Below are 17817 nucleotides of genomic sequence, written 5' to 3' on the forward strand. Positions count from 1 at the left end.
AAAATACTCTTAAACGCAAAGTTTTTCATTTTTATAAAAAGGAAAAAATCTTTAGCAAAATTTTTTGAATTCAATGGACGTGTGCATATAGGTAGCGATATTTGGAGTGATCCTTGGCAAATTCATTCTTATATGGGTGTCACGTGTCATTGGATAGGTGACGATTGGACTATTCAAAAAAGACTTATTGCATTTCGAGTTTTTGATGAAAGACATTCCGCTCATAATATTTATAGAATAATTAGACAAGTTTTAGAAAAATATAATTTGATAAATAAAGTATTTTCAATTGGTTTTGATAATGCTGCCGCAAATACCGCTTCTATTCCCGAATTAGAAAATATTTGCAAACCCACTTTTGGCGGACAATTTTTTCATATTAGATATGTTTGTCATGTTTTAAATTTATGTGTGCAAGATGGTTTACGAACTCTTGACGCTTCTCTCGCCCCAATAAAGGGTGCAATTAAATTTTTATGGAGTCGTCCTCATTTTATGAAGTTATGGGGAAAATTTTGTAAACAAAATGGGAGAAGGGCAAGAAGATTTCCAAAAGATATTCCAACTCATTGAAATTCTACGTACAAGTTGCTTTGGTAAACTTTTGATTATAAAGATTTATTATGTATGTTTATTTCAAAAAATATTCTCGAAATTACTTTACTTCCTCAACATTGTGACGTTTGCAAAAAAATTTTAGATTTTTTGAAAATTTTTAATGATGCTACTAAGACTTTATCTGGTATTTATTATCCTACTACGCATTTATTTTTAATAGAGTATATTAATATTGATAGTGTTTTTAGTGAATATGAAAATGATACCGAATTAGCTCGAACTATTTTAGTAATGCGAGAAAAATGGTTGCATTATTATTTGCAAATTCCTCTTGTCTATTTAGTTGGTATTTTTTTTTATCCACGTATTAAATTAGACGGTTTATTAGATTATTTGAATATGTATTATCATGATTGTTTACATTTGGAAGATTCAATAGATATTTCAAATATATTAGGAGATGTTAAAGAATCTATAGTAGTATTATATAGAGAATTTTGTAGTAGATATGATTTAAGTGATTCTGGATCTTTACAATCTACTGTCTCACGTAGCGAAGGTGATAGTTCACTTAGTAGAGGGTATAATATGCTCAAGAGTAGGCCAAAAAAAACAAAAAGGGGCAACATGTAGTATTTCTGAATTAGAAAATATTTAACCACTCAATTTGAGTTTCGTGATGCAGAACATAGTACGGATTTCGAAATCCTGAAGTGGTGGAAGAGTCACCAAATCGATTATCCAGTTCTCGCCCTCATCGCTCGTCAAATATTAGCAACCCCTTCTTCAACGGTTGCAGTTGAATAAGCATTTAGCGCTGGAGGATTAATTTTGGACTCTCGCCATTCAAGATTAAGCCCGAAGTCTATGGAAGCTCAAGCTTGTGTCGACGATTGGACAAGGGCGAAATATCGACATCAAGAGCTGGATCATAAACACGAATTTTTTAGCGATGATATTGGAGATACCACCGCCACGGGTACCACAACGGGTAGCGACAATTGACGATGAGGTAAGTTGGGGTTATCAAAGGTAAAAAAACTACATGGGCTTTGATTCTTCTATCCCCAAAAAGATATGTAGGCGCTTAATAATAATTCATTAAGTTCAAGTCCATTCTTCCTCTCTTTTTTTTTCTCACATTTTATTACAATGTACAATTTGATTATATTTTATAATTTATAATTTATTATGTTCATTTTATTATTTATTATTTTAAAAATTAAAATTAAAAAAGGAACCGGAATTAATCGGCTCGGAACCGGCCCCGAACCGGCCACCTCTATATGACATAATATGCCCAGACGAAAAGTAAAGAGACATTGGGTTAAGTTTTACATTTTAACATAGTGTGCACACAGCATTTGACAAGATATTTGGATTTTCTTTGGACAGTACGATTTTATGGCTTCGTTTTCAAATAACAAACGGATTTTTTTTTCCTCATACCGGTAGATTTCTGAAAAGTTGGTAATTGTAAAAAATTACCGATCACGTGATTTTTCAATAACTTGTTGATAACCTATTGACGCTTTTATGAAATTGCGAACTCTTTTTTATACTATCCGTATCTTGTCTCAATTTTTTTTATCCGTTCACCATTCGACAGTTTACATATGAACAATTCTAGTTGCAAAACTAACTCAAAGCACACATATCATTAATCTATGTGTAAACTATAGTTTTGCACTAGTGGTGGGGCTAAGCCTATAATCATTGGAAAATGGAAGAAGTAATTTTAAATTTTTTGGCGAATTTCTAAGTGACTCCACATGTCAATATTTGATTGTTTCGACGAAAAGAAGTCGAATTCACAATTCTAAAAAAAAAAAAAAAAAAAGTTGAAAAGGCGAAAAGTAAAAAAAATCATTAAAAAGTATATAATTATCAAAATTCAGAAGTCTGCGACTCATGTTTGACCACAAAATAAGTCAATACCGGCAGGAAACTACAAAGCAAGCACGGTTTTTCCAGATTTGATTAACCCTTTGGTGTATTTTGGTCGTAGGTCGCATTTTGATCTCAAGCCCAAATCGAAGCCCATCTTATTGGCCCAGTCGAGCTCGACCCTCTTGTAAGTTAACCAGGCAAAGGGAAAAAATTGTCTGAAAAATTGTCCAAAAAATTCCTAAACCTATTGTACTTTTATCAATTGAGTCATCAAATTTTTAATTGTGCTGATTTTTTTAGTCGAATAATTGTGCCAATTGAGCTCTAAATATTTTCATGTTCTACCAATTGAGTTCATTCGCCAATTTTGGCTGAAGATCATTGATGTGGATGCCATCCGTCCTAGGTGGCACAAGAGGCGTTGACGTGGAAAATTTTTTCTAGTATTTCTTTTATTTTTTTCTTTTCTTCTCCTTATTTTTTCATTTCTTCTATTTTTCTTATTTCCTTTTTAAAAATTTTTTCCTTCTCTTCTTTTCTTTTTTCTTTCTCCCTTTTTCCCTCACCCGGCCATTGACATGGCAAAATAAAAAAAAAAATAAAAAACAGAAAAGAAAAGGAAAAAAAGTAAAAGTAAAGAAGGAAAAGAGAATAAAAAAAAAATAATCAAATATTAAAAATTGATCACGTCAACGCCGGTCGTGCCACATAGGACTTGAATGTGTCCACTTCAACGATTTCCGATCGAAATTGGCCGGATGGACTCAATTGAAAAAACATGAAAAGACTCAGATTCAATTGGCATAATTAAAAAGTTTAGTATTAAATTAGCAAAAATATAATAAATTTAATATTTTTTGGACAATTTTCACTCTTGATGGGCATCAACGTTCCTCCTAAGCGGGCCTTACCGTGAACTAGCGCCGAGACAAAGTTTACTACGACTTGGTGGGCTTAGGAGGGCCCAACGAGCCACAAAAACCCTTTGATCGTGTATAATTAGAGGACTCTATGAGAAATCCGATGGTGTAGATGTACTTGGCTGCGTGTAACAACGATCTCCAGCTAAGCTAGACTAGCTTCATTCTAAGAATGAAACTAAGTTAAGCTACTCGTCAATGACTCGGGCTCCACTCGATCGTCACTCGGGATCAGCTCGTTCGATCCCAAGTCGAGCTCGGCCTTGAGGTCAAACTATTCAAGTGTCCAAGAATCGAGTCCGAGCTCGCCGATACTTGGCTCCACAGGCTTGCTAACCTAATTGAGCTTCTTTTATAATATCTAAAGTATTTGGTACTTATAAATGCTGGGTCAATATAAACTCACGTATCTGTAAGAGCGTAAGAAAATTTTTCGAGCTCTCTGAGATTGAGCTCCTTCATGAAATGGTTGTCCTCGAGTCGAACGATTCGTGCTCAAATACCTGGATTATTAGGGCTAGTTGATCCGCCTCGTCGGAATGACTCCAAACCTTACTTATCAGAAGGAAAAATACAGCTAATTGACGCAAGTAATCCCAAAAGAGAAGCGTCTGGTTCCGATCTTCATCTTCATGATCCTTCATCACAATTATTCTTACGTACATCTTTGCTTAAGGCCATACATTATAGTCACCAACCTTCCAGCTTTGACCAACCTTTTCCTCGCAGACGATCTCGCCGGAAATCCGGTCGTAATCTCCCGTGCTTCCAAGTGCTAGCCAGTGGTTTCCGTCGACACCGTTGCCACGATTCCCCGCACGTTGTTCCTCCACACCTTGGCCGAGAAAGTCGAGGCCCATGTCGCGGCGGGATCTCCACAATGCTTCGAGCAACAGAACTAAGGAAGCCATTTGATCACAGCTTGAACTTGCAGGGGTTGAAGCTGAACCTATATATACACAAGACGGACGCTACATTCATTATAAAGCACACGAAGTTCCAACTTCTTCAAACTAGCCCCTCTTCAATCTTTCACCCACCCATCTTTCCATCACGCTTCACTAATAAATCTGAACGGGTTTAAATGGTGTTTATTGGTTTTTAAGTGCGGGCTCGGGTTGCTTACTTGGCAAATGGCGATTGGTCGCTGGCTAATTAGCTAGTGCTTAGTTAGGTTTTGGGTTGTTGGCTCGAGTTGATCAAAGGGTTCGTGCATGTCGTGAGTCTGTGGACGTGAAGATGGGTTCATGCAATGGCGTGAAGTCTTGAACGATGTAGTTTTGGTCGCTGGAGGATCTTGAGTCACAGTGTGCTCGGTCAATGAGCTGATGAACGACTCGTTGACCATGGTCTAATCAAAAACTTGATCTATCGTCCTTCTTGAAAACTTTAATTTTAGTCAAATCACCACCCAAGTTCTCTATTTTGTACTTTCCTCTTGTGTATGGATGGATGTGTGACCGCGGAAACCATGCAATCTCAGCTTGCTTTGCGAAAAATGAATAATTTGGACAATATTTTTTTTGAAAATAATAACTTGTATCGTTTGTAATAATTAGTTTCTGAAAAATATTTTCATTATCGACTACAATCTATGCCCAAACATTTTCGTTGACATAAAGAAAAAATTTAGGTTTATTCATTTTTATAAGAGGTACAAGCGACCGTTTTTTCAAAAAATGCTTTTCAAGTTATTCATTTTTTACAAAACAAATAGCGCCGAAACATTTTGTTCGAGCGGTAGTTCGAATCGTCGCAGTTATGCGCTTTCTTAAGGTCCTCTAAGAGAATGAATGTACGTTTTGATAGTAAATTAGCCACCGTCCCTCACTAAAATTAAGAGTAATTAACTACCGATGACTAATCGTATGGTCACTTTGCGACAAATAAAGCAAATAGATAAAGTGAAGTGGATAATGTAATTGTGAAATTTCTGTACATCTTTTATTGACTATACGGGGGCCTATTTATAGGCTTTACAGAGCATTTATCTATAGTAACGTAATATCACAATATCAATTACAATCGAACCTGATTACAATTCATAGAATCGTAATCGTAATATATCTAATAGAATCAACCTAATTATTCTAACAATCGTAATCGTAAAATAAATAATAGAATCAACCTAATTATTCTAACAATCGTAATCGTAAAATAAATAATAGAATCAACCTAATTATTCTAACATCCCCCCTCAAACTCAAGGTGACATGGAAGAAGTCAATTGAAGTTTGGAGAAAAGATCTTGCAAGCGTCCAGGTGGATGTGCCTTAGTAAATACATCAGCAATTTGATTAGCATATGAAGTTGAGATAAGACGAAGAGTACCCTGAAGCACATGAGAGCGTATGAAATGGCAGTCCATTTCAATATGCTTGGTGCGTTCATGGAAAACGTCATTATGAGCTATTTGGATAGCACTCCGATTGTCGCAATAAAGCACTGTTCCACCGGTATGACAAACACCCATGTCTTCTAGTAACCATCGTCACCATAACAACTCTGTTGTTGTATAGCAAGAGCATAATATTCTGCTTCCGTACTAGATCAAGCAACAACAGTCTATTTTTTGCTACGCCATGAGATAAGTGAGTTACCTAGAAAGAAGCAGGAGCCGATAGTGGAGCGATGATCATAAGGGTCTCCTACCCAATCAGCATCAGAATAAGCCTTCAACTCCAAGGCGGATTGAGCAAAAAGTGAATATCATGAAATAAGGTGCGCTTGACATAGCGAAGAACTCGAAGAATAGCGACAAAATGAGTTGTTCGAGGTGCAGTCATAAACTCACCGACAATATGAACAACATAAGCGATATCGGGACGAGTGACAGTGAGATATGCAAGACCGCCAACTAGCTATCGATAAAGAGCAGAATTGGGAAGAAGAGTCCCATCTTTGTCATTAAATTTGGCATTAGTTTCTATGGGAGTAGTAGCAATCTTGTTATCGGTAAGTCCCGCTCGAGAAAGAAGATAAGTGGCATATTTAGCTTGAGAAAGATAATACCCTTAGGAATCAGAAGTAACCTCCAAGCCTAAAAAATAACCGAGTTTACCAAGATCTTTCATTTCAAATTGTTGACTAAGATACTGTTGAAGCTTTGTAATGCCAATATGACCATCGCCAGTGATGACCATGTCATCTACATATAAAAGGAGCATAATATACCCGCGAGATGTTCGTTGAACAAAGAGAGCATTATCATAAGGGCTAGATTTAAATCCAAGGCGTTCCATGGTAGAACCGAACTTAGAATTCCATGCACGAGGAGCCTGTTTCAGTCCATATAATGCTCGACGTAATCGACATACTTTGTTAGAAGTAGTATATCCAGGAGGAGGTTCCATATATCCTTCTTGGGAAAGATCGCCATTGAGAAATGCATTTTTAACATCTATCCGAACATAGACCATTGTTTGCTAGAGGCGACAGCAATAAGACTTCGAACAGAAGTAAAACGTGCAACTAGAGCAAAAGTCTCATCATAATCAATCCCATACTCTTGAGTAAATCCTTTTGCTACTAATCGAGCTTTATAGTGTTCCTCCATACCATCTGCCTTAGTTTTGATCTTACACGCTCATTTACAACCTATAGTAGACTTTCCAAAGGCAAATCAACCATATTCCAAGTATGAGATTTATCTAACGCTTGCAACTCACCCTCCATTAGTTGCTGCCAAAGAGGATGAGTACGAGCTTCTCTATATGTGCTCGGCTCATGAAATGAGACAATAGTAGAACAACAATGAAAATCACAAAGTCGAACATAAGGTTGACTTACACGGGTAGAACGACGAACATGAGAAGAAGGTAGCACTAAGGATGAAGAATCCGCTGATGGTGCAAACATGTCGGGAGCTGCCGAAATGAGATCGCCTGATGTACCTACATTATGATTAGAAGAAGACAATTCCGAAGAGGAAGATGCAAGTGTGTCATCTTCGGAAAATAGTTCCATTGAAGGATTAGTGAAAAAGTGAATGGTTGGAGATAACTCAAAGGAATGAAGAGATGAGAACATTTTGTGTTCCCAAAAAGTGACATGACGGGAAACACGTAGATGATTAGAGACTGGATTCCAACATCTATACTCTTTATGCTCAATACCATACCTAAGAAAGCAACATAAGCGAGCATGAGGTTCTAACTTTATATGTTCCCTGGGAAGTAAATGCACAAAACAAGCAACGCCAAAAACTCGAAGAAGATTATAATTTGGAGTACTTCCATACAAGCATTCGTAAGGAGATAAGTTACCTATAGTAGGTGACGGAATACGATTGATAATGCATACAGCAGTATGACAAGCTTCTCCCCAAAATTGTTCTAGACAAGAAGCTGAGATAAGCAAAGTGCGCACAGTATCTAAGATATGCCTATGCTTATGCTCTGCTCAATCATTTTGTTGGGAAGTTCCTAGACAAGAACAATGAATGATAGTACCGTTTTGGGAAACAATGCGAAGAAATTCAGCATCTCTATACTCCATGGCATTATCAGCACGAAAAACCATGATTTCTTGAGAAAAGCGTGTTTTGATCATGACAACAAAATTACGATAGAAATGACTAATTTCAAAGCGATTTTTCATAAGATAAAGCCATGTATAACGAGAGTGATCGTCAACAAAAATCACAAAATAACAAGATCCTCCCATAGTTGGAGTAGGAGATAGCCCCCAAATATCAGAGTGAATAAAATCAAATGGAGCATGAGAAACAGAATCACTAAGATCAAATGGCAAAGCATGATGTTTTCCCAACTTACAAGATAAGCAATCAAAATTTTTATTAACAACATAGCCTAAACGACCACTGGAAATTAAAGGACTCAATCTGGAAAAAGAAGCATGACCCAAACGAGAATGCCAAATTTCATATGAAACCGTGGCAGCACAAGTAACTGAAGAGTTCAAACATTGTAAGGAAACAAGCTCAAACAGACGTCCCACTTTACGGCCTGTCCCAATTGTCTGTCTTGTCTGTGGATCCCGCACATGACAACCATTTGATGAGAAATGAATCTCAAAACCAAGTTCACATAGTTGTCCACAAATATCAAGTTTAAGGAGGGTTAAGGAACTAATAACGTGTCGGATAAGGAACTAAGAGTTCGAACATTGCAAGGAAACAAGCTCAAACGGACGTCCCACTTTACGTCATGTCCCAATTGTCCGTCCCTGTCTATGGATCCGGCACACGACAACCATTTGAAGAGAAATGAATCTCAAAACCAAGTTCACATAGTTGTCCACATATATCAAGTTTAAGGAGGGTTTAGGAACTAAGAACGTGTCGGATAAGGATAATTTGGATGTTAAAACATTCCTTGTATGACTAACTATCATCCGTGAGTTATCATCTGTATGAATAGTAGGTACTTGTGAAGCGAATGCTTTTGATTTGAAGACATTTGAATTTGAAGTCATGTGATTACAACAAGCGGAATAAAAAAACCAAGAATCGGGAGTACTTGGAGTAACTGTCATAGCAGAAGTGCTAAGAATAGAGGAGTGAGAAGTACTAGATTCTTAAAGAATAGAACAAAGATCCTCCAACGATAGAGTAACGGATGAATCTTTGTTGGAACCCTCAATGATAGCAGCGGTGGATTGACGTGCGGGTTGAGATGGACCTCTATATTGTGATCGGTTGTTTGTCACTGTAGGTTGCTTAGGCTGTCATCAATAATAGTTGGATGCAAGATGGCCGGATCGATGACAATGCGTACAATAATGCCTGCACGAAGAGGAAGAACCGGGGGTGGCAAGCACTATATCTATAGGTGAAGAATGTTGCACCTTCAAGGTAGCAAGTCTAGTCCCCTCAGACAGCAATCGTGAGACAACCGCCTCAAGATGAGGTAATGGGTCTCGATGTAGAAGGGAAGCTCGCACAAGCTCAAATTCATCATTAAGTGCCATTAAAAATTGCATAACACGCATGCGATCGCGATATGCAGAAAACTTGTGAGCATCGGTTTTCGCATCCCATTGTGGTTCCGATAATGCTAGAAATGGATTTAGAACGTTGAAATACCTCGGGAACTGGTCTAAAAACACCAAGAACCGTTCTCTTAGCGAGACCGCTTCACGGCGTCGATTTGGACCACTATGGTCGGACGGTGCCGTTGTGTGGCTGCGGTTGCCATGAACAAATGCGACATATTTGGCATGCGTTTGTTAGGAACAGATGCTCGGAGACCATTGGCTTGGATACCAAGATAAAACAAATAGATAAAGTGAAGTGGATAATGTAATTGTGAAATTTTTGTATATCTTTCATTGACTACACAGGAGCCTATTTATAGGCTTTACAAAGCGCTTATCTATAGTAACGTAATATTATAATATCAATTACAATCGAACCTGATTACGATTCATAGAATCGTAATCATAATATATCTAACAGAATCAATCTAATTATTCTAACAGCGACCTTCGTCGTCTAAATTTGGTGAACGACGCAAAGAAACTCACATATGTAGTTTGCATGCACTAGGCTATATAGCTAGCTAATTCATCACATTATATAACCTAATTTGTCATGGATTCAAATAGGCATAGTTTGGAGTAAAATAAAAATTTTTAAAGTTTGTGATGAATTCAAAAACCCATGAAACTAATTTTTTTGTCGAATAAAGAATTTTTGTTTCACTTGAAACAGCGGTACATAACTACAATATAAAGATGTAAACTAAACAAAGCAAGTAGTCTGATAAATAAATCAACTTGGTATATAGCTTGCAGAGACTCGCTCATTTCACAAAGACGAGTCTATTATTGTATCAAAGCACAACCGGCGACCGATCATCGAATTTCGTATTAACATTAGTGATGAGCACACGATTAGATTTCCTTCTCCAGTAGTTACGGCTTTTTCAAAAAGCGATGCACATCTAGATTTGGTGTCCACAACATCATCACCATTTAAAGGCGATAACAACACCAATAGAATTTTTTTTGTCACAATGTCGACAGGTGGACAGAGCGCAGAAGTGCTTGTAAATCCCGGAACTATTCTCATATCATTATACAAGAGCATACAAATCTAAATCTAGCTCTAGATCGGCAGAATACCAGCAAAAGAGATATCAATTGATCACAAAATCACTTTCAGATAAGGTAACTGCTGAAACATTAGAGGAGTCGCGCTCGATTATATGAAGTAAGAATCGAGCCGGAGCAAGTGAGCAGGTCTGAAATAGTAGGCACATAGACTAAATGGTTCCACTAAAGTTTACTAAATCCTCCTCACTCCAACCACCCCCAACCCCCCCCCCCCTTCCCCACCAAAAAAAAACAAATATAATTATTTCCCCTAATTTGGACACGTAGACCTAGCCCATCATCAAATTACTCAATTCATTAATGAGAGCAAGACGTGAAGGAGTCGATCCCATCTTAATTAGTAGGTTAATTTCACTTAAAAAAAACGATGAAATTTATTAATCTTGAGGAAAAAGTCACCAATAACCTCAGATTATGCTTAGTGTGACACATGGACTCAAACTTTTTCTTGTGACATCAAAAGCCCTAAACTTTTATCCGTGTGACATACTTACCTCAAAATTTGGGGTAAATGTGTCACATGCCTTTTGAAAATAATTTAGGGTAAATGTATCACACGAGATAAGGTTGGAATTTTTGGTGTCACAAAAAAGTTTGGAGTAAATTTATCTCACGAATACAAGTTTGAGATTTTTTGTGTCACTAAAAAAAAAAGGATAAACGTGTCACCATGAGCATAGTGTAAGATTTTTTACTAGTTTTTTTTCTTTTATTTTGTCTCGAAATGTTGTCTCCACGTTACTCTATCCCTTGAAATCATTACTCTTCCCTTTTGGATAAAACCACACAGCTCGACGTGGACGACGGCCTGGCTTTCTCCTCAAATAATTCAACGGTAATAATTAGGTCAAGCATTTGGATAATTAGCCCTAACTAAGATGTGCTCATTCCTCACCTACAAATTATTATTTGCGCATGTTTTTCGCGATAAGCTTGAGACACATTGATGTCGACTTACCATAAGATCTAGGCCTCATCAGTCCGCGCGGAAGCTAGACAGAATCCCACCTTAAAAAAGCAAAGTACTATCGAATTGTTGCATTGCCCGTTTTGTGTCGTCATCATCGTCGTCGTCGTCATTTTCGCACCTAACAGTTGATCCAAATAGCTCATCTTAAACCCGCACATCCGTTGACCGAACTACCATGGCTGATCCGATCGATTTGTCTCCCTAGTTGGTGTGAAAATTATTGTTCATTTAACCCTAGATGGCTTTTCATATTCACGGTCGACGCTACTAGTTTCATGCACATTTTATGTTGCTATCTTAGTAAGTTAATTAAGGGTTAGATGAGCTTATCCAGTCAATCATGGAAAAGGCGGATAGAGCTGAGCTTAATTAGGCGTATATGATTGTGATAGGAAACGGGTCTAATCAAAGGTAAGCCTAAGTTGTTAGGCCAACCTGGTCTTGCAATAATTTTGTTGTTGGTATACCTAATTAGATCAATGAAAGACGCACGAGCACATCAATCTAACTCGAGAGATGAATCTGTCGAACGGTTAATCCATGTGACTTTTGAAGGGGGAAAAAAAACAAGTTTTCTCGATTATCTCCGCTTTTCACTCTATTTCACCCAATTTTTATTCCATCTGCCGTCACCAAGGTAAGTTATTTCGATTAGTGTTGACGGGTATTCGACATATGTAGAGCAGAATCTAGAAAGTTGATAATTGTTATATATAAATCGTCGAATAGATGTCGAAACTGCCTATTAGTATGACTCGACTCAACAAAATCAAATGAGAATTAACAATTTATTTTTCCCTCAAGTAATAAAATATACATACATGCACAACATAACATATACATACATGTACATATACACGCACGTGTGTAAACATACGTTTTTTTTTTTTGTGGTCCAAATGTAAACATACGTTAGTCAACTACATTTAGAGAGAGAGAGAGAGAGAGAGAGAGATTGAATGCTAACCCGGCATGTCAATACTACGTAAGTGATTAAGTACAAAAACAATTCAACATCCTCATCAGGCAAAACTTTAACAAAGCCGCCCCAAAATAAAATAAAATAAGATAAAAGTACACTTTAAACTATGAATACATGAAAAATAAAAAATAAAAAGAGGAAAAAAAATTAAAAGAACCTATCAATACCTTACCCAAGAAAATAATCAAGAAACACACTTCAAACTAAAATCCCTAACTGATGTACATCTCTCCAACTATCATTCCATCTCTCTCTTTTCCCCTTCTGTAATGATCTGTAAACTGCGATCGAGCTTTCAGCTTGTGATGCTAAACGATGCAATCGATTCGTGAAGCGATCTTGTTGCTGCTTTGGATCTTGAAGAGGTCGAGGCGAGAGTCGCTGAGCCGGAGCGAGTACATGGCTTTCTTGTACTCGCCCCAGGTGAAGGGCCTGTACAGGGCGGGGGATTGCGGGGAGACCAGCTCGGGCAGAGGAGAGATCCATGCGTTGAGCCGCGGGGCTCCGAAGTACACCATCGACAGCCTCGGCTTCGGCGAGTTCGCCATCGCTCGGTGCCTCACGCTCTTCAACCTCCCGTTCGTCAACGCCTTCGTTCATGCAAAGAAAATTTTGAGTGAGGTCGAACTACGAGCTTTCAAACCCTAACTATGGAGGCACTATGGAACTAACTAGCCCCCTTAAGGAAAATTTAGACTGATTCTGATCATGTCATCCGAGCAGTGTAAGGAGACTCTCACCTGAAGCGCGTCGCCGACCATGACGTAGAATGCGTTGGGGTCCGGAGGGACGGGGATCCACAGGCCGTCGTGCTGGCACATCTGAAGGCCTTCCACGTCGTTGGACCACAGGAGGGTCAGGATCTGGGGATCGGAGTGCTCCCCAAACCCGACCCGCCCGCTGCCCCGGTCCCGGTCCCGGCCGCTGTTCTTGACGTCCTTGGCCGGGGGATAGTGGTTGATCCGGAGGAGGGAGTCGCTCTGCCGGTCTCTGACGAGGCCGCTGAGGGCGTACTTGTCGGAGAGCCACAGTCCTTCCGCCAGCAGGTCCAGTATCACGCACGTCAGCTGGCGAGCCGAACCTATGTAGTCGTTCACGACAGAACTGCAAAGCGCAGACAAAATCAAAACTCTCTTCAGTTCGATTCAAAGCAGATCGAACTCCACTCGTGCCAATACAATACAAATCAAACATTTTTTTCCCCAAAGACGACCCGAAGGCTTACATCAGCACCTGGCTATCTTTCCTTCTTTTTAACCGCATTGCAGTGTGAAGATCTGCAACGCCGAAAGCGATGGGGGGAAAAAGAAGGTGGCGTCATCCCAAGTCCCTCTTTATTTCTTGTTTTTCCGCCATGAAAAGACTCTCCACTTCAAGAAACGAAAGGTCTCCTCTTTTTTCCCCGATCTGACGTGAAATTTATCGATCTCTCCTCTGACGTCGCACCACGTATCGCCCCGTTTTACTTTTTTCTCTTTGTTTTTATCTATCGTGTTCTTACGCTAGTGCGGTTCTTTAATGGCCGATGTCCCCTGTCAGGTAAAACGTCCGTACATCTCGAGGGTCCCCATGCGAGGCCAAACATCGACACTTCAGACAACTCAGAGCTGGGGTTGTGGGGGAAAAAGCAAGATCGCGTTCATGTCCACCAATGTGAACGCTTCTTGATCTCTCGCCACGCGGCGGATCATTCTACTGGTTTTTTCTTCTTCCTTCTTTGGCTCTTGTTGCAATTTCAGTGGGACTCCATGAATTCTACAACCTCAGATCGAGACACCCTTTTGTTCTCCCCCTCTCTATCTCTTTCTCTGTAGCATGGTTGGGTGGCGTTTGAATGATGATGGATTGAAGTTCGGGTTTTTGACTAATCAAAAAAGAATATGACTGCAGTTCGATGAAAAGGTCCTGCTAACCAAAAGAGAGTCTGACTTCGAGGGTCGAAAGGAAGATCTCTTTCAAGTACCAAAAAAAAAAAAAAAGTACCAAAAAAAATCTGACAAAAAAAGTACAACAAAAACAAAAGGGTTCTTGAAATGGGCAAATAGCTAAAAGTTTCCATATTTAACTTTTGGGCACGCCTGCCACCAAAAGTGACAGGGAGTGTGTTTAAACAAAGACGAGAACTTATGCAAAGCACAATTATATACATAAAAAAATGAAGTAGGGATTTATCAAATTGATTTATATGGAATGAGATAAGAGGAATTACTATCTATTGATTCGCGTTCTTCCTAAATACCCGTTATTCGTAAACTTGGACAACGGAAGCCTCGGATTTGTCCCGAGGCAATTTCATGCGTTTTCCCATGAAAAAAAAATTGTGCTATTTGGCCTTAGTGAATAGGATTATGATGTGACACTGTGCTTAATTAATCACACGCATTACGGCATCAAAAGGGACTTTCAAATGATGGCCAATTAACAAGCAAAGTAGAGAGAGAAAGAGAGAGAGATTGAAACGAAACATTAATGAGGAAAAAAAGGAAGATGAAAGTTACATGTTTTTCTGGGTTGGACCATGAAAAGAGTGGTGGTGTCCAACTAATTTAAAGAGCCTTAGAAGACAGAAAAATAATGTCAAATAAACAAATAATTCCCCTTTCAGGTATCACGTAGCCGAGTTTCGAGAAAAGAAGACAACCACTGCACAAAATCAAACATAATAAAATTAGCAAAAGTTGACATCATCGCACTTTCGTGAAACTGAACGAAGAATCGGTTGGTCGTGACTTGCGGACCAAAGAAAATTCCGCCCTTCCGATAAACATTTTTATGTCGTTCTCAAAGCGTCCCACCGTCCTTTCATTAAACAACAAATGGGAAAAACCCAAGAGAGAAAATCTCTCCCAACCCATTTCCATCAACAGTCGCCAAGAACAAGTTTCTCTTCAAAATCTCCCTGTAACACCCACATCATGTTCATGCGGTCGGATGAAACCAACAGCCCGAACGAAATCCGAATACGTCACGACACGAACGAGAGTCCCGGGTGAGAAGATGGATCGGAAGACCCTTTCTTCTCCGACACTCTTACTATTCTTAATCGACATTCTTGTATCTTTTTCATGACTATGCAACATTTTTTTTTTTTTGCCTTGACTTAAAGTCTCCAAGAAGACAACCGAGAAAGCACACACGCGAATGCATGTTCACTGCTCATCAGGGGAGGGTGGGAGGGAAAGAGAGAGGGAAGGGATTGATTTCGTCCTTTTTTTTTTTTCACGTACCTGAAATTGCTCGGGTCGCTGCAAATGGTTGTGGATCTCTCGGCAATGGAGATGGGATCCGAATGGAGGAGGAGGTACTCGAGCTCGCCCATGTCCCCATTGGGCCCGATGTTCTTGCATCCGTATCCGAAGGGAGCTGCCGGCCCCGCCTGCTGCTTCTCTGACATGGGCTTGACGAAGAACTCAGCTGCCTCCTCTTCCAGCCTCGAGACCGTCCTCTTGGGCACGCTGTGGTTCGTTATCTTGAAGAAGCCGTGCTCCTCGCTGGCCCGGAGGATCAGCTCGGACAGCTCGGGCCGGCCGAGGGAGAGGTCGACGGCCGGGATCCCGACTGCCCGGGTTTTCTTGGTCCGAATGCGGCTTTGAGACGGCATGACCATTTCTCTCTCTCTCTCTCTAGTTCAAAGTGAGGAGCTGAAGTATATGGGAAGAAATCTTAGGGAAGGTATAGTAGAGAGCCGAAAAGTTGAATTGGAAAGAAGCGAAGAGAATTTGAACCTTGAACTTTGGAGGGTATGATCATGGCTGAGTTGATGGCACTCCTTACATATATTTATACTACTCTAGAGAGAGAGAGAGAGAGAGAGAGAGAGAGAAGATTCTTAATGCAGGTTTGATAATTGAGAATTAAATTAAAATTTTTTATTTTATTTTAGGGATATATACTATTTAATTTTTTTTTTTTAGTAACGAAGGAATTATGGGGGGTGACCACAGTGGACGTGGACTTCGCACATATTGATAACATTGACAGTCCAAAAGAAATGAAAAAAGAATCGAGGGTTGGTGAAAACGACATCGTATCGATTAGAGGTTTTTGGGGGTTGGGAGGAGCGAAGTCGCGCGTGGAGAGAGACGCGCGTGGCGGGGCCGACGTGGAGAGTCTTAGCATTATCGGCCAATTCAAGCGGACGCCTTTCGATAGCGCGTGGGCGTGACACGGGGGAGGGGTGCACTGTCTGGTTTCCTTCTCCCACCCTCATATTCGCGTTACGCGTCTGTTGACTTTTTCAACCCTTTGACTCCATCCCCCTCTTTTATTTTACAGCGGCATTTTCTTATTCTTTTCCTTTTTCACGTTTTAACCAATAAAAAAATGACATAAAATGTCGGTCAATCTTTCACGGGCTTCCATTGCTGGCAGATGGGTGTGATGCGATCATTTAATTTCCTTTCGAATCATTGCGTTCGTGGTGTTTCGTTTCGCGCCATTACAAAAATACTTCAACGTAATTAATGAATGTTCCTCCTTTCGTCAAGAAAATGACCGAAAACCCCTTTTAATATGTGCTTATTTCGAGTTAAATCTTGTCGTGTCGCATTCAAGTCATTTTCATTCTAATAAGCGATATGCAAGACGAGCTGCCGGAGCTTCCTGCACGATATTAAATTACGTGCGACGGTTCTAAATCGAGGATGACTCATAGGGGGCGGGTGCAATGCAAGCCGTTTGTCAAGGATCAAATCCCTGTCAACACCTCATTGTCGTGCCGCGCCTCGGGCAAGGCAAGAAAAACCCGTCATGGAATCGGGCCCCTCGATCTCGCCAAATTCGAGACAAGCACGTCGAATGACTTAGTTACACACAATTAAACAAAAGTAACACCATTTGACCTATTTCGTCCTCCAAAATAGAAGTATGGGGACTTTTGGTTTGGGGGGCGAAGGGGGGGACCAATTTGAAAAACCATCTCGTCTCCAGGGTCCATTGTACTTAGTCAAGAAACCATAGAGAAATATTCATTAATTATTGGCTAATCTGGTCCAACACGTAACTAAGCACGATTAACGACATTCAATACTTGCTGCCCGTGCGTTCAATCGACTGTAGATTCCAGCTCCCAACCTGCCGTTTGGACACAAAATCAAAGCGCCAAGTCGCCACCAGCCAAAGCGCCCCCAATTGTTATTCTCTCGGCAGGAGTTGTCGGATCGTGTCGTTTCCGACATTTTCTGTCACCGCGACAGAGGATTTTTTTTTTTTTTTTTTTCAATTGGGCAAGTGAATTTCGATGTTAATCATCATCGGTTATGTAATAAACCATTTATCTGCTATAATTGATGTACTTAAGCCAAAATCCATTCGACTTCCCATCGAAATATTGCCGTGGTGTTCATGTGAAAACGTCGTGGTTTCGAGAAAATGGGTGGATTCCAATCAGAGTGCCTCAACTGCAAAATGAAAAAGTTTCG

The 17817-nt window shown here is 39.7% G+C and overlaps 1 protein-coding gene across 1 annotated transcript; it reads right to left on the bottom strand.

The window, feature by feature from the left end:
* Positions 1-12370: 12370 nt before the first annotated feature.
* LOC115742562 (gibberellin 2-beta-dioxygenase 2) lies at positions 12371-16149 on the bottom strand. Its single transcript, XM_030676949.2, has 4 exons — positions 16106-16149; positions 15625-16067; positions 13138-13501; positions 12371-12987 (listed from the first exon to the last, which is right to left on the bottom strand). The coding sequence occupies exons 2-4, from the start codon at positions 16002-16004 to the stop codon at positions 12706-12708; spliced, it is 1026 nt and encodes a 341-aa protein (XP_030532809.1). The 5' UTR covers positions 16005-16067; positions 16106-16149; the 3' UTR covers positions 12371-12705.
* Between the last annotated feature and the right edge of the window lie 1668 nt (positions 16150-17817).

This window comes from Rhodamnia argentea, chromosome 7, assembly GCF_020921035.1.
Source record: "Rhodamnia argentea isolate NSW1041297 chromosome 7, ASM2092103v1, whole genome shotgun sequence".
Taxonomy (NCBI): domain Eukaryota; kingdom Viridiplantae; phylum Streptophyta; class Magnoliopsida; order Myrtales; family Myrtaceae; genus Rhodamnia; species Rhodamnia argentea.